At 48.5% G+C, this 17,710-nt stretch overlaps 1 protein-coding gene across 1 annotated transcript in view; it reads left to right on the top strand.

Annotated features, from left to right (window-relative positions):
* The first annotated feature begins 12,379 nt into the window (after positions 1-12,379).
* Positions 12,380-17,710, top strand: part of LOC119100033 (endoplasmic reticulum-Golgi intermediate compartment protein 2) — a 92,715-nt gene continuing 87,384 nt past the window's right edge. The window contains exons 1-4 of the mRNA XM_037223152.1: positions 12,380-12,458; positions 13,098-13,208; positions 14,537-14,690; positions 14,905-15,029. Coding sequence (XP_037079047.1) covers positions 14,627-14,690; positions 14,905-15,029 — 189 coding nt within the window. The 5' untranslated portion in view covers positions 12,380-12,458; positions 13,098-13,208; positions 14,537-14,626. The remainder of the gene's footprint in view (positions 12,459-13,097; positions 13,209-14,536; positions 14,691-14,904; positions 15,030-17,710) is intronic.

Raw genomic sequence — 17,710 nt, 5'->3', positions numbered from 1 at the left:
ATATATATATATATATATATATATATATATATATATATACACGCATAAGTCGTCCGACAGCAGCGGCTCACCGTGGCGGAGGTGACAGGTGAGGTTAAGAACGGCTCCCTCCAGCAGCGGGCCGACACCAGTCACCACCTGCTCACCGTACTGGTCGTGAATAACCAGCTGCGGTGCCTCGGGAGCCTCTGCCGGCACAGGGGGGGGGGGGGGGGGCACCGTCTCAGCGATCGACAATGGGCAGACATGACCAATGTGACCTCCACATAAACATGCACGAGGTGGACACTGGCTCGCTGGCCAGCCCCGCCGTCCCTGCAGCACCCGGCAGTCACCGGCGACAGCGCAATTAGCATTATTCATCATATCCCTGAGGACGCGTCATCGCTCCTGTGAGCCCGGTTGTCGCGTATGGACCGAAGCTGGTGGGGCGGTCGCCGGCGTGTGTGTGTCGAGACGTGGGTCGAGCCTGACTACCCGCCTGATGTTGTGGATTCCAGCCAGGGCACCTACCTCGTGACGTGAGTTCGAGCCGCCGGCTGTCTTGGGTTCAAGCCTGACTACCCGCCTGATGTCGTGGATTCCAGCCGGGGCACCTACCTCGTGACGTGAGTTCGAGCCGCCGGATGTCGTGGGTTTAAGCCTGGCTACCCGCCTGATGTCGTGGATTCCAGCCAGGGCACCTACCTCGTGACGTGAGTTCGAGCCCGGTTCCCTACCTACTGACTCTAGGTAGGCAGGTAGGTAGGTAGGAATGTTGCGGAACATCGGGTTTCCCAGAAATCATGTGTTAGTCCAGGGGTGCCACTTTTTAACTCGGTTGGGGTCTCAGCCGATGAGGTTGACCTAACATAACCCAAAACCTGATTTTCCCTGGTTTTCGGCCGCTTACATCCCGCTACCAACGTCAAATATAAAAAACAATATTTAAAAAACATCCTATAAAAGACCGCTTTAAGAAAGAATGACTTACCGTTTGAAACCCACCTTGAACTGCATCGTTGTGTGGAGCTCAGAATTGGGTAAAAGGCCCACTCAACACCTTAAGAAGACAGTCTGTTGTGATCACAAAAAGGTTTTCTTTATTGATTATAGAAGGTCTTTGAGGCGCGACAAGACAGTTTTCTGGAAGTCTTGTCGCGTTCAAACACGTGCATACTAGAAAACAGTGGGTACATGATTCATTTTCGGTGAAGAGGCTACGGAAAATGCATAATGTGGACTACTGACAGGAAATGTCTACATCTAAAAGTGAAACTGATCCTGCACAACCTCAACACGCATGCCAATAACTGAAAGGATAGATAGGTGGAGGCTAGCCTCCGGACAGGTCATCAGAATGGTTGTCATACGAAATAGCGCAACCAACCCTTTGACATAAGTTCGAAGGTGATGTAAACAAGAGAGGCTTTGTGAGGTTTCGGCATGACGAGTTGGAAGTTCGCTAAAAATAATCGATCTTCAATTTGCGAGGAGGTACTGGTTAAACAAGATCACCAAGGAAGCAATGGCTATCTTGAAAAATTTCGGCGCTTCGAAGCTGTGTTTACCGTCACCCCGTCGATATTTATTTCTCTCTGGAATACACCAAACGCAATGCGTCTACTCCATTCCCCGACACGCTTTTTGTGTTGCAGGCAGGTGGCAGATAAGCCTCCAGAAATGTACGTTAAACCAATCACCACCATCCTGCGGCGATCTAACTCGGCACAACCCCGCGACTTCTTAGACCGTAGTCCTATGACAGATGCAGAGAGTAGAGCATGCGTTTTCTGATTCCCAGCCGTCTAAGCGTAGTCGTCGTAAACATGCTTTCTTTTCTGTGACAGCAGGCACCAGGAGCACCGAGTGAGGTCTGTCGCTTGAAGAGCACGTTCTCGATTTAAAATAGGGGTGTACGCACATAGTAGCCCTTTATCAAATTTATGATATCTATTAAGATATACATGATTAAGTGCTGAGGAGGCGCACGCCCCTCTTTAGAAATACATCAGGTTTGCGATGAAGTCATAGAGAAGCAAATAAACACATTGCCTATATGTGAAACTTCAGTTAATAGACGGAGAGCTGTGCAAGCCGGTGAAAGTCACCGGACCATCAAGGGCGTGGACAGCCTCCGGGTAGTGGACTGGAAGTGCCGGTCATAAGTCCATGTCAGTTCGCTCAGCCCTCGAGACCTCATCGTGTTCAGATGAGATTATGGTTAGCCAGACATGAGTCAATCGGCGGAAAGCAGAATGCTGATGGAAGAACGTAGCATTCAAGTTCTCTGGTAGCCTCTGTCCAGAGGAATCGTACATAGGCAAAACAAAGCGTGCTTTCGTGACCGGTTTTACGAGCACCTTGAAACACACGTTCACGGGGGGCGCACGCACCAATAGGTGAACGTGTGCTAACCTGTCATGCGGCAATGGAGCACGGGCAGCGAGGAACGACTAAGTGGAGTAAGTAGACGACTAAGACGAGTAAGTAGACATTTTAGCAGCAGCGAAAGACCCCGCGGATCTCAGTATATTGTAATTGCTGCACACCCTTAGTGTTCTGTCCATGCTGAACACACAAACGTCGTCCTCAGACTTTGACGCCTTGTGCGTAGCTTTCGGGTAACTTGACACGTGTTTAGCAATGCTGTTGAGTTATATGCGATTAGAAAGAGTTCTCTGGTAGTTGTGATGAACACTGATACCTACCGGGAAGTTTTTTTCCATGCTTTTGCTCGGTATGCGTCATTATAATTTTTCGGTGTATTCACCTGTGTTTGGGGCAGTCCTTAACACAGCGTCACATATTGGGTGTCAGAACGTGAGAGCTAAAATGACTGGAATGGCAACGATATTCGTGCAATTGTATTGAATTGTGGTGTGGTAAGTATTGTCGATTTTTGCAAAGTCCTTATGCCTTAAAACCAGCCATCTTATGCTTACAGCTACCGAATATTGCAGTTCTTTTTGTCCCTATCCAGGCGTTACCTCGTGGGCAACCTGCCAATATTTGCTGACTGGCCTAACATGCAAACGGGTTTGAATGACAAAAATACATGAGTTATCAAAAGGATACTATGTGGTAGAAATGAGCTTAGTGCCCGGTGCTTCAACATTCCAATTTATTTGGTTCTGTATTCCTTTTGACCATCCTCTTCAGGGAACGGTAGGGGGACTCGGGCCCGTCGAAGGCATGGAGCGAAGCCCCTGAGTCAGTCGCCAAAACATGCAAGAAGTCACAGTTCTGAATTAACACACGACATAGCAACAAAAACCGAATGCAGCGTCCGGCTTACTCTTAACATCGAGACCGACCCATGTGACGATCGTCGGCACGTCTACGGCGTCCACCCGGCACCGGTAGCGGCCGCTGTCCCGGCGTTGTACAGAGGTCAGCTGGAGGTCAACCTCGCCCGCCACAAGCGGGAGCCTCCGGCGGCCGTCAACACTGAAAAGTTGTCAAAGCAGTTTTACCCGGATAATGAAATGTTTGTCATTCATGTCCGTTCTGTTTTAAATGACGTGAAAAACTGGGCACTGCATGTTTGGTCATTGTACTCGCTCCAGCGACTGGCTCCAGAAATATAAAGTAAAGGTCATGTTCAAGGGCCGTCCTGCCGTAGTGATCTGTCACGGCTGGGTGGACTTCTGCTGCGGAGAGGTGGTCGTCACCGGGTGCACGAGGTTTTCAGCTGAATTACAAAAGAAATGTGAGGGTGGTATGATGATGAGCATTCTTTCCCCATTGAAGTACATTATATTAACATCCTCAAACTAGACCACGTACAAAAATCGTCGCGATCCTCAGACTGTTGTCATGAAATGTATTATGTAAATTTTGCGTCGCAAAATCACAGGGGTTGATGCTCGTTACGCAGCAAACCTTTAAATCCAGTCCTTCTCATTCAGGCATGTTGAGAACCCAACACATTAAAGACTAGGCTTTTGTCAACATACGTTTTCAGATTGGTCCCATGCGTGGCAATGCAATAAATGCCTATAGCCGTTCTTTTCGGTCTGAGCATTAGTTAGCAATGCAATAATTTGCAGCTTTCTGGATGCGTTGTGAATGAGGTAATATGCGTGGAAATCGCTATACTAATTATATAGTATGCATATATATATATATATATATATATATATATATATATATATATATATTAGCGCATTACTCAAATTGACAACAGAACTGGCAAAAAATACATGTAGTTTTTGTGGTCAGCTGTCTTTCCATCTGTTACCAGCAAAACTATATAAGCTAATCAGTGGTTTTTATATGTCATGCCTTTGGGTTATTTCTTACTTCCGAGTGCCGTAAACCTTCGCACCATGTCACATATGTAGAGCTATCCCTTCCCAGCTGTCACATGCCATACAACACTACATATCTAATCGATTGACCTATAAGTCACTCTCAGCAGACCAATGAATAAATTACCGGTCGGTACACAGCTCGCAGACTGGAAATGTGAACAAAGCTTTCACTTTTCATGCCCCCAACAGTAAAAATGACAATTAATGAGTGATTTTTGTCGGAAATTATGGAAAATAATTTTGGAGTCACGAAATATAGCCACCGACGTGACCCACTTAGCTTTGAATTCTTAGTCATTGCTGATGCTGGAGACCAACTCCACATTGGCACGCGTCAGGTATAGATCAACTCTATTTAGAATAAACAAAGTCAGTTCTGACCATACCGGTCAAATAATTAACCTGATGAGTTCAAATTTTTTATCTACACCCATCCTGCGTTCGGGATCTTACCCACGGTTCTTGCAAACCGGTCTTACCTTCTTATTGGGTTGGTTGCGTTGTCTTTGAACCAGAGCACGACGCGTACCTGGCCGGGCTCCTCCGTCCGAGCGAACTGCGGGCACCGTATTCGCACGCTTGCTCCCTCAACAGCACGAATGTGCTTCTGTTCGGCATGGCTACCTGCTGATGAAGCCATTAGAATCACGTGAAATGCACGGACAGCCGCATGACGCAAAGTCCACCAAATGTGTTAATGAATATTTTGCTTGCAATGCAGTAGGCAGACTTTAACTACAAAGCTATCTCATCAACTTTCATGCTAACAAAAAAACAAACATCTTACTTTGTGTCACAGTTAATCCGCCATTTCACAACCGCTTGCTATCTATGAACCCCTCACCCCGTCCCCTCGCCCACACTCATGCACACATACCGATACTCCACTTCTCCCAGTTTCTTTCGTTTCATCTCAGATGGTTTACGTGAACGGGTGCAAATTTGTGTTCTTTCTAACCGAAAAGAATGCAAATCTGTGTTGTCTTTTCCGTTTATGTCCTTTGTGTTCAACGTCCGAAACGTTGTGTACCTACATACCATCACACAAGACAAACACGACAGCGCGAAAAGCCTTCCCTTCGTAATGCTTACACTCCATCTCAACTATTTCGCAGGATCTGAGCATATTTTGTGATTCCATGCAGTTTCTTCAGAGGGCACACGTTATTTTGGACCAACTAAATTCGTGGGTTTTTAAAACTAACGAATTTAGTATGCTCAGTAAAACAACGGTGCATACTAAGTTCGGCTATGGCTGTGGGCTCGTGGTTTTAAATTTATGGGTTCGGCTTTGGCTCCGCGTTTCGTAATTTTAAAGTCATTGTACATCAGCTTCGGCTTCGTGGGTGAAAAATTTAAAGTCCAATGGATTCAAGTTCGGCTTTGTTTTTAGAATCCATGACGCCACTGGTGTCTGCTTCGGATTCCCAGCTACAAGCATACATGCCATTGGCTTCGGCTTCGACATCGGCTTCATGCCATTGTTTTTTATTCGAGTTCAGTTTCGAAGCCAGAGACCTAACCACGTCCCGATGAATGGCTTGGCTAATCAAGAAATGCAAATTAGGTTATGTAAATTAGATTATGCATCATGTAACTCACGCTACTTTCAGAACAAGCCTCTCGTTGTGTGAGCCGCGCCACAATTTCAATTTAAAATCATTTTTAGTCCCAGGGCACGCGACAATGCGCAGCGGGGCGGAATCTCCATCACCGAACTACCGGAAGGCGGATCACGACAGTGCTAAAATGCAGCACCCAGACGGAATGTTTCATCCTTCGACGCATTCGATTTCCTTTGTTCGCTAAGCGCTAAAGGTTGTCCATGAGTCTTGCATGTCTGGAAACTTGGTCGGCTAGAGGGTAGTTTGTGTGTATTTTTTCAAACACCATGGCCGTGGCTTCACGGCACCAGGCTCAGCAAAGGCCTCATTGGGCCCCGGGAGAGCCCTTTTATTCTTAAATTTATCCTTGCTGCACTAGCGACATTTTCAGGCGTCGAAATTGGGAGCACCGCCCTATTTTAGGCACCCGAACCCGAAGTTTTTCAGATCTTACGGGAGTTTCTCTGGAGGTTTGCTCGTCCATGGGTTCGCTTCTCAAGACTTTGGGACGTCTTTTTGTCTTTAGGGATTTCTTCTCGTTACCAATATATATTTTTAGACCTCAGGGGGTTACTACTTCATCTACAAGTTGTGTTATCCGCAATGCAAGTCATGCATCCGTTTATTTCGTACCTTGCTAAGCTCGGTAGCCAGACAAAATAAGGCTTGAAACCATCCGCGTGACATAGGCAAGGGCGGATTATACTAGGCATTGAGTAATCCCAGCGTTGTCCGGTCTGAGCGTCAACAATGAATCGGCAGACAGCTAACGTCACATTTTCTTAAACTGGCCTCAACTGCAGCCCACTACAACCAAAGCGCGGAATTGGGCAATGCTAACTACATGTATATGTTGTCTTGCTTACGAAAACAATGATGCACCCAACACTTTTAGCGTTTCTCCTAAAACAATGGTCATGCCCGATCATGGGTTGATAACTGTGGATGCTTACCCTGAATCAAACCGGAGCAGAAGTGTAGAAGACTAATCAAGCGCGGAATGTCAATTCGCATGACTGAAGATCTACAAAGAATGTCGGCTGTAGCGACAGGTGCCCCGTTGCTCCCTATGCGGAGGCAGCTGCTTGAGAGGATCCACCACAGCTGGAAATGCTTCCGACGCCGCGGAGAACGGCGCACTGATCTACCCACCCACTCCCGCTCCAGCACTGTCTCTGCGCGAGACACCGCTCGCTCAGTGTCAACCTGCCAAACTTAGATCGGGCTTGTACACAGTGGCAGCGCCGCCCGACTAGCCTCTCGTGTTTGGTCCTCCCGTAAACTCGGCAGCCGGCCGTGTCCCAAACAGCGCGCTATGAGCGCCTCCTTTATTCATGGTCGAAAGAGGTGAGGCTGACCGAATTCGCCTTCTGCTTGTGGCATCTCCACACTCATCTGCACTCACTACACTCATCTACACTCATCTGCACTCACTACACTCATCTACACTCATCTGCACTCACTACACTCATCTACACTCATCTGCACTGATTCTGCTCGCGTTGGTGCGCTGGTGTGGATTCGAGACCCACGGTGGGTCTTCGTTTTGGTTTCTCCGCTTCCGTCCACCTGGGGTAGTGCGCGTTGACCTGGCAGGTCAACGCTAATTATGCGATGCGGTTCCCAACAAGCACGGCGCGCGACTCCAAAACACGCGAGGTGGGCGTGTGAGGGATGGGAGAGAGGATAGGGAGAAGACCAGCGCTGCGTCTCTGCGCGCTCACATAAAAGTTCTTTCTTTCATGCCCTTCACGTTCTTCTCAGTGCCAGGAATTCTTATGTGCTTAAAAATGTGCAAATGGGCGGACGGCGGGGACAAGGTAAGGATCCGCCCAAGTACTCAAAGTTCTGTTTACTAAGGGTAGCTTGGATTACGAGTTGTTGTAATTCATGATAACCAATGTTACCATAGCCCTCACGCTATTTGAGCATCGGTGTGCCGAAGTCATGCACGCACACCAACATAAAAAGGCGGACCCAGTCCCTGCGTCTTACGCTTGACTAGGATTCCAGCCCTCCAAGATGTGCGCTTCCTGCACCAGCACGCTTCCAAAAACTTGTTGACCTATGTCCTTATATCCTGTGAGGCTCATGCGTTTCTCGCTTCTTAACATGCGCTTGGGTGGGGGTCAAATTGATCCCCCAAAGGTTCTTCCAGAATGGTATCCGAACGGCGTGGCGTAGCCGCGCCAAATTTTGCATAGCTGTAGACAGTTAAATATCGGATCGTTTGGCATCAAAAATTTAGATGTACCTTGTAAAGTCGCTGACCTATGGCAGGTCAAAGTCAGACCATGGTTTCAGCGAAGGCAATTTCTAGGGAATCATTCAATCTGACCAAACAACGGAGTGCTAGACGAAGTCACACATCTCTGAGATGCTTTTTTAGGCAGCACAACAGTTGAATGAGCAAATTAAATCGACCTAAGGTCAGGTATGAAGGTCACACGAAGGTAAAAACCAACCTGTTTCGCTACTCTGGGGCTTGCTGTATGGGATAGTTTCTGGTACTCATTTCGAGTTTATTGATAGCAGGAACCGCATTATACATCTTCCATGGACTTCTTAGAGGTCAGAATAGGTGATTGACCTAAAATGACCCAGGCCAACATTTTGGTCTAGGAACATACTGCCCAGCGTAATCTTTGTCGCTTAGTCAAATGCAAAACTCAAAGCAATCTTGCATGATTTTGGTTACCTTGACCTTCAAAAGGTAAAACAAGGACACTGACCTTGAATGAGAATGTGATCTTTTGCTTAGAAACGGTTATCTAGGTTCTGGGGGCACTTTGGACACCAACCTAAAACGTGGCCTTGTTTGACCTTTTCTGACCCGAAGGTCATAACCTAGGAACCTGAAACTTTGACCTAAGTGAGTTCACATACAGGTCAATACACCCTACAAATTTGGTGTTTCTGGCTTTCTTAGTTCCCAAGATCTCAGGGGGTCAAATCGACCCCCCATCCGAGCGAAGGGTATCTATCTGACACCCGGGAGCGTGTTAAGGTAAAGGAGATTAGAGCACAGGCGTAGGAACGTTTCGAGTCGTGTGGAGGGCGTGGGGCGGGGGGGGGGGTGGGGGGGGCAGGCTCGCGTGTACTTAAGGAACCCCTGATAGTGCCCCTTCCTCCAAAAAAACCCAGATGTAGCTCACTTATTCATTCACAATCAGTTACCGAGAAAAAGCTATGTGGCATGGTTTCGAACATACGCGCTCGCAAATCTTAGCAACAACCTCGACGCCCGGCGTTGCAGTCTCCATGGGCCGCGCCGCGTCGGCTTTGCTGCTGGCATTAGTAGCTGGTAAGTGACGGCTAACGAGCAGATAAAAACATGGCGCATCTGAAAAAGTGTCTTAAAACGCTTCAGGACATCTATTCGTACGCTTAGAAATTAGTCCGGTGAACTGTGCGATTTTTAGATTGATAATAATGATGGATTATTCTTTACGGCACCGCGATGTGTTGCTGGAATATGGTGGTGGAAGCCGGAAGACATACGCCACATTCTAGTCCTTGAATGGTTTAAACCCATTCTAAAAAAATCGTAAGCGTTGTTTTTGGCAGTCGTTTTTGCGCCCGGCGCGTGGTTTCTACTTCCGACTCACGAAGGGGTAGGGGGGCTCTAAAGCTAGCCAAGGGCCCCGCTATCCCTAAGTAGATCATTCTGGTTCGAAACTTCGGCCATCTGATGCTTGAAATGGGCCTCCTGAGTATAGAGGGTGCCTCTTAACCCAGTGAAGTTTCCTCCTAGCCTGTTAAGTGGCCCTCCCGAGCCAGCCAAGCTGCCTCCTTGACACATCATAGACCTCCTAATCCATTGACCTCCTAGAGCATGACCTATCTTATTTATAAATGAGGCCCCAAAGGCAGTAGCTGTCCTGGCGTCCGTGGGTGCCCTGGTGGCGTGTTCTACACGTCCAGACCCGCCCCCGGTCCTCCCGCGGCAGCTGTCCGTCTTGGCGTCCGTGGGCGCCCTGGTGGCGTGTTCTACACGTCCAGACCCGCCCCCGGTCCTCCCGCGGCAGCTGTCCGTCTTGGCGTCCGTGGGCGCCCTGGTGGCGTGTTCTACACGTCCAGACCCGCCCCCGGTCCTCCCGCGGCAGCTGTCCGTCTTGGCGTCCGTGGGCGCCCTGGTGACGTGTTCTACACGTCCAGACCCGTCCCCGGTCCTCCCGCGGCAGCTGTCCGTCTTGGCGTCCGTGGGCGCCCTGGTGGCGTGTTCTACACGTCCAGACCCGCCCCCGGTCCTCCCGCGGCAGCTGTCCGTCTTGGCGTCCGTGGGCGCCCTGGTGGCGTGTTCTACACGTCCAGACCCGCCCCCGGTCCTCCCGCGGCAGCTGTCCGTCTTGGCGTCCGTGGGCGCCCTGGTGACGTGTTCCAGACGTCCAGACCCGCCCCCGGCTCTCCCGCACCATTCACCAGCCCCAGTCGCGACACCTTCACCGATGCAGCTGCAAAACGGACCAGCGCGGCGCGAACGGACGTGCGCCACCCGCCGCTGGTGAGGTCAGGCCCGCCGTTCGAGGAACCGTCGGCAGCCTGGCCTCGACATCGGCCCCACTACCGGAGCTTCGAATAAATACTCGAAAAAGCGCTGCCCGCTTCCCAATCTCGGGATGACGTTGGTTTGAGTGCACGAATTTTTGAGTGATTTTCAGCTACAGCCCATGTCATCGTTGGTCAAAACTAGTTTCGATTTTTCATAAATATGCTTAATTTACCAACGGCTCTGTCAATTGAAAATGGGTCTTCCCAAATTGTCAACTAGGTAGTGTCGTAACCGATTGTCCTGCATTTAACTAAAGAGACAGAATCAAGACTGTCAAGCTGTTGCTGACATTCTTAATGGGTTGCCATGATGCAAGATGATGTGCCTGCAACAAGGACACAGTTTTGTAAAATTGCCCCTGTTAAGTTGGGGGGGGGGGGGGGAGCACTGAAAAACAACAGGGTCTACCCTCAAGTTACTCCAGCAAATGAGTTACTCCTCCGATTTCGCCTAGCTTCTTCTCGAATTGGGGGGGGAGGGCCTTACGAACATTCATGACACAATGATAGCCTATTCGAACTATTACGATATGAGCATTTGCACACATTTCCCGCGGTACCCGCCCCTCCTCTCAGGACGAGAGGAGAGCGACGCCGTATAGCCTCAGCAGATGAGTGCGTCTTAAAGCTCCAATAACGACGGCGAACATTTGTACAAGTGCGTATTCTCGCATCGCAAATTTTAGATAACACGAACGTCGGCCAAATGTTTTTTTACGCACGCGTGCATAAGTGAGCACGAACGTCATGATTAAGATGTCCGTGAAAACAGCGTTTTGTTCAGGGATTTCTACAGCGACAAGCTCCAATTTCTCTAAAAAAGTCTCAAGATGAAATATGGCGCGAAAACATCGTCAACGACCTATATTTTACAATTCATGTGACATTCGAGGTCAAAGGCTTGGTCAAAGGACGGGGAACCCAATATCACCCAAAAATTACCCACCGATTTGAAAGCTGCAAGCACATAGATATTCAAAAGCGCAAAAGCTAACATCCGTCAAAAAGTTCTGACCCTTCAAGACCACCCTTCAAGGCCAAACGTGGGCTCAAAGGACGAGGAACTCAATATCACCCAAAAATTCTGGTCGACTCTAAACTTACAAACATTAAGATATCTTAACGCTCAAGAGCTAACGTCTGTCAAAAAGTCCTGACCTCTCAAGGGCATCCTTCAAGGTCAAATTTAGGCTCAAAGGACGGGAACTCCAAATCATCCAAAAAGAACCGACCGATTTTAAACTTGCCAGCACCAGAATGTTCACCACGGAAAGAACTACAGATCCTTTTTGATATTTGCAAGTTCTAGTTCATTCTGACATTTGCAAATTTAAAATCAGCCAGTAACTTCTGGGTGATATCGAGCTTCCCGTCCTTTGAGCCCGCATTTGACCTTGAAGTATGACCTTGAAATGTCAGGACTTTTTGACGGAGACTCTAGCTCTTCCCTTGTGAATATTTCGACGCATTTTGCGAATCGGCCAGGTAATTTTGGGGTGATATCGGATTTTCCATGCATTGACCCAGTTTTTTGCCTCAAAGGTCACATGCTATTGTAAAATGACGGTCATTTTCGATTTTCTCGTGCTATTATTCACCTTGAGAACTTTTCCAGGGAAATTAGAGCTCGTCATTTAATAAACCGCTGAATACATCGCCAATTTCACGAACATCTGATGACGAACATTTGTGTTTGGTGACATCTGCGTGTCTATGTTTGCGATGCGTACATTTGGTTTACATACATACATTTATCTTCGGCTTGCGGCCTGAAAATTTACTCTCAACACACCGAAGAAAAACTACTACCTTCGGAACAGAGCTACCAAAGTCTGCCATATCGTACCCAGGGAGCACGCAAGCACACATACACCTTAGCCGGTAGGGTCTAGCGGGAATTGGAGTAAATGTGGTCCTCAGTGGGGTATTAAACAGTGGAGGGAGGGCATGTCTTCCGTCTAAATTCAAAAGAACCTGGGTGGTTTGGAAATTGCTGAGGGAAGCATATGTAGGTTTCACCAAATTAAATATGCATATGTGATTTGAAAGAGTAGTTTGGACTCATAGTTTTCGATAATTTTGACTGCATCTCAAAGTGCAGTTCTTCAAGCTGCATGAGATGAAATAATAAGCTTCATTTCTGAAAAATGGAGTTCAGGCTTTTTTGTCTTTGGATGACATATGTGTCTGCTGGTCAAATCTTTGCATGTCTTCATATGCATGTGTAATCAAGGCCAATAATAAAAAATCAAGGTAGACATGTAATCCAAGCAATGCAAAAAACATGATGTTATTTTTTATGCAAAAATGCTGATTGTCAGCAGTTGAATTATGGTTTAAAGGTTCTAGGTGTGCTCATATTGTCAGCAGTTACATTTTAGCTTAAAGTCTCTAGTCATGCTTCTCCCCTCTCCTACCTGTTCCAAGATCTTGTGTACCCTGCCAGTATACCCTGATCTGCTAATCCTTTTCTTTTAAAATGTTTTTTCAGCATTGTTCCATATATTGTGAATATGATGCTTTGGCATGAGGGAGTGTATTGGATATTATCCCATGCATTATATGTTGTCATTGTCTTGTCAGGTGTTACTTGTGTACTGCTTATTGACCAGTAATTGTTGTATTCTGAGATCATTGAAATTTACAGGCACAATGGAGCTAAGACAGAGGAAGAGTGTTATAGAAGCTGTCAAGCAGCTGGATGCCTTCCCCAAAATATCAGACACATATGTGGAAACCACCAGATCAGGAGGCACAAGTAAGCAGATACAAGTTATTAAAACATGCATGAGCATTCTTTTCATTGTCTTGTCATTGTCTGCATTGTCTTATTGAGTTTTTGATGACATGTTTACTGGTATGGCCCAGTACTGCAAGGTACCAGGTCATCATATTGGACCTAGTACCCAATTATTCTCATGATGTATATATAACATCATAGTTTGCATTGCAAGTGCAAACAACTACATACTTTCAGATGTTTCCCATTTTTTACATATATGCTATGTATTGTTCTGAATCTGAGCATGTAAGAATACTGGAAGGTTGGGAATTAAATATAGTTTCACATGATTTTACCTTTGTTGACCTGGCCTGCAAGCATCAGCAAGCTTTAAGAATATCATTGAGGCCACATGTCATGCTATGTATCAAATACAGCTGCTAGATGTATGCCATGTTTTCTCCTGTTTTATCTTTCATCCATAATGGTTCCCAGCCTCTGTTGTCAGAGCTGGTATTTGCTTTGTGGCTTCATCTCTATTTGGACAAGGTTAATTTAAGATGATTGACATAATCTAAAAGAGTGCTTTGATGGCTGTCTTCCCACATCTCCCCATAGTGAAGGAATTACACAATGACTTCATTATGCCATCTAAAATACCTTGTGCCTCACAACCCTCATATGATATACTATTGCCATTTAGGCAAGGGTCAGTCTGGACAATCTTCAAATTATGGAAGAAATATTATGACTGCTGTGGCATAGGAAGGCTGACTTTTCCTGTTATCTGCTCATGGTTGATGGGGTAATCACAGGAACAGGCAATTGAAGGTGGAAAACAGGAAGTCATCTGCTGCAAGAAGAATATTCCTGGGTTATTAGGACAGGCCAGGTGTTTACTAAAGGCAAAATATTTGGCCAAGCTGTGGCATTGTAGTGATATATTTAATCAGAGGCTGAGTGCTTAAAAGCTTAAACAACCCAAGATTTTCAGCTTTATTTGGGTTCCATAGCTCCCTTGAGGCAAGCTATTACTTCTAAGGTTTCTTATTTTTCTGAAACGGATGTAGACATTGCAGCATATTTTTCTAGTGATCATCTGATGCAATCCGCTGCTGCCCGGATAGCTGAATGGGAATCCGAAAAGCCTCTTGTCAGGTGTTTTTTACATCTTGCGCATCAAGCTTTTGCCTTGGGTCACATCTCGCTTTGGGGACGTTTGCAAGGTGTTTAATGACTTTTGTAGCCCAGCTTATATGCCATCACTAGTCATTCCATCAAACTGTTGTGTAACAATAGCACAGGTGTCAATTACTGGGACCACTTCCATAGGGTACTCCAATTTTGCTATTTTCCTGTTTCAGTAAGTATCCTGACATTTGGGGTGATGCTGTTGCTGGTAGTCACAGAAATTAGATACTACATGTCGTCATTCAAGTTCCGGTTCGAGCCCGATGTCGACATGGACGCCAAGTTGCCTATTCACTGTGGATATCATTGTCGGCATGCCTTGTGGAGGTAAGTGCGTTCAGGCGGTGTGCGTATTGATCGGATGTACAACTGTCAACTGTCGCTTTCTGGAGGCATGCAGGGTCATTTCACCTAGCTACCTAATACCCAATATGGCGTCACATGCGAAGAAGCGTATTGGCCCCTTGTATGCACCTGATTACTTTGATCAGTCCAAACATGTACCATCATCCGTTGATCCGGTGATCCGTTGCCGAATCAGCGGTGGGAGCAGACATCATGGACTCCACAAATGAAAATGTGTTCAGCTTCGGCCGGCTGAAGGAAGAGAACACCTGGTGGGAGATGACGCCTGCTCAGGAAGACCACTTCAGGATGGCCCAGACGGTGAGAAATAACACATGTGGATATGGCAGCAAGTCAAAAGTGGAACTAGCGACACGAACTCTTGATCTTTCCCATGGACAGTATCATTTGTCATCCCTAATGCACTATTTTGACCCGGAGTTTGATTGGACGCTATAGGCCGTGCGCCACTTGCGTAAGTCGGTGCAGGCTTTGGTTGATAAGCCGCGCGCTCGGAAAATCAGACGTACAGGGTCGGGTTCCCCGCGGTGCTCGCCCTTGCTGGCAGGGTGAGAGGCAGGCGACGCCATATAGCCTCAGTAGCCAAGTATGCCATAAAGGTTCTGTGACGACATAAGGTCGTTGTTTTTTATTAATTAATGGCCACTATGGATTTGTGCAAGTGCAGGAAGGACCTCAAATATGTGTATCCAGTTGTGTGGCCTTTCAGGCTGGGTTAGAAACCAGGAGCTTCTGCTAGCGTGAAACCCCGGTAACGTTGAGGTGCGTTGTCCCACCTGACGCGTTGTCAAGTGTTGAGGTGCAGTGTCCCCAGCTGACGCGTTGTCAAGTGTTGAGGTGCAGTGTCCCCAGCTGACGCGTTGTCCAGTGTTGAGGTGCAGTGTCCCCAGCTGACGCGTTGTCAAGTGTTGAGGTGCAGTGTCCCCAGCTGACGCGTTGTCAAGTGTTGAGGTGCTGTGTCCCCAGCTGACGCGTTGTCAAGTGTTGAGGTGCGGTGTCCCCAGCTGACGTGTTGTCCAGTGTTGAGGTGCAGTGTCCCCAGCTGACGTGTTGTCCAGTGTTGAGGTGCTGTGTCCCCAGCTGACGCGTTGTCAAGTGTTGAGGTGCGGTGTCCCCAGCTGACGTGTTGTCCAGTGTTGAGGTGCTGTGTCCCCAGCTGACGTGCTGTCCAGTGTTGAGGTGCAGTGTCCCCAGCTGACGTGTTGTCAAGTGTTGAGGTGCAGTGTCCCCAGCTGACGCGTTGTCAAGTGTTGAGGTGCGGTGTCCCCAGCTGACGTGTTGTCCAGTGTTGAGGTGCTGTGTCCCCAGCTGACGTGCTGTCCAGTGTTGAGGTGCTGTGTCCCCAGCTGACGCGTTGTCAAGTGTTGAGGTGCAGTGTCCCCAGCTGACGCGTTGTCAAGTGTTGAGGTGCGGTGTCCCCAGCTGACGTGTTGTCCAGTGTTGAGGTGCTGTGTCCCCAGCTGACGTGCTGTCCAGTGTTGAGGTGCTGTGTCCCCAGCTGACGCGTTGTCAAGTGTTGAGGTGTAGTGTCCCCAGCTGACGCGTTGTCAAGTGTTGAGGTGCGGTGTCCCCAGCTGACGTGTTGTCCAGTGTTGAGGTGCTGTGTCCCCAGCTGACGTGCTGTCCAGTGTTGAGGTGCTGTGTCCCCAGCTGACGCTTTGTCAAGTGTTGAGGTGTAGTGTCCCCAGCTGACGCGTTGTCAAGTGTTGAGGTGCGGTGTCCCCAGCTGACGTGTTGTCCAGTGTTGAGGTGCTGTGTCCCCAGCTGACGTGCTGTCCAGTGTTGAGGTGCTGTGTCCCCAGCTGACGCGTTGTCAAGTGTTGAGGTGTAGTGTCCCCAGCTGACGTGCTGTCCAGTGTTGAGGTGCTGTGTCCCCAGCTGACGCGTTGTCAAGTGTTGAGGTGCAGTGTCCCCAGCTGACGCGTTGTCAAGTGTTGAGGTGCAGTGTCCCCAGCTGACGCATTGTCAAGTGTTGAGGTGCTGTGTCCCCAGCTGACGTGTTGTCAAGTGTTGAGGTGCAGTGTCCCCAGCTGACGTGTTGTCAAGTGTTGAGGTGCAGTGTCCCCAGCTGACGCGTTGTCAGTGTTGAGGTGCAGTGTCCCCAGCTGACATGTTGTCAAGTGTTGAGGTGCAGTGTCCCCAGCTGACGCGTTGTCAGTGTTGAGGTGCAGTGTCCCCAGCTGACGCGTTGTCAGTGTTGAGGTGCAGTGTCCCCAGCTGACGCATTGTCAGTGTTGAGGTGCTGTGTCCCCAGCTGACGTGTTGTCAGTGTTGAGGTGCAGTGTCCCCAGCTGACGCGTTGTCAAGTGTTGAGGTGCAGTGTCCCCAGCTGACGCATTGTCAAGTGTTGAGGTGCAGTGTCCCCAGCTGACGCGTTGTCAGTGTTGAGGTAGTGTCCCCAGCTGACGTGCTGTCCAGTGTTGAGGTGCGTGTCCCCAGCTGACGCGTTGTCAAGTGTTGAGGTGTAGTGTCCCCAGCTGACGTGTGTCCAGTGTTGAGGTGCAGTGTCCCCAGCTGACGCATTGTCAAGTGTTGAGGTGCAGTGTCCCCAGCTGACGCGTTGTCAAGTGTTGAGGGTGCAGTGTCCCCAGCTGACGCGTTGTCAGTGTTGAGGTGCAGTGTCCCCAGCTGACATGCTGTCCAGTGTTGAGGTGCAGTGTCCCCAGCTGACGTGTTGTCAGTGTTGAGGTGCAGTGTCCCCAGCTGACGCGTTGTCAGTGTTGAGGTGCAGTGTCCCCAGCTGACGCATTGTCCAGTGTTGAGGTGCAGTGTCCCAGCTGACGCGTTGTCAAGTGTTGAGGTGCAGTGTCCCCAGCTGACGCTGTTGTCCAGTGTTGAGGTGCTGTGTCCCCAGCTGACGCGTTGTCAAGTGTTGAGGTGTAGTGTCCCCAGCTGACGTGCTGTCCAGTGTTGAGGTGCTGTGTCCCCAGCTGACGCGTTGTCAGTGTTGAGGTGTAGTGTCCCCAGCTGACGTGCTGTCC

This window comes from Pollicipes pollicipes, unplaced genomic scaffold (genome assembly GCF_011947565.3).
Source record: "Pollicipes pollicipes isolate AB1234 unplaced genomic scaffold, Ppol_2.1 Scaffold_2555;HRSCAF=2994_pilon_pilon_pilon, whole genome shotgun sequence".
In the NCBI taxonomy this organism is placed as follows: Eukaryota; Metazoa; Arthropoda; class Thecostraca; order Pollicipedomorpha; family Pollicipedidae; genus Pollicipes; species Pollicipes pollicipes.
This window is presented reverse-complemented; position numbering and strand designations above follow the sequence as displayed.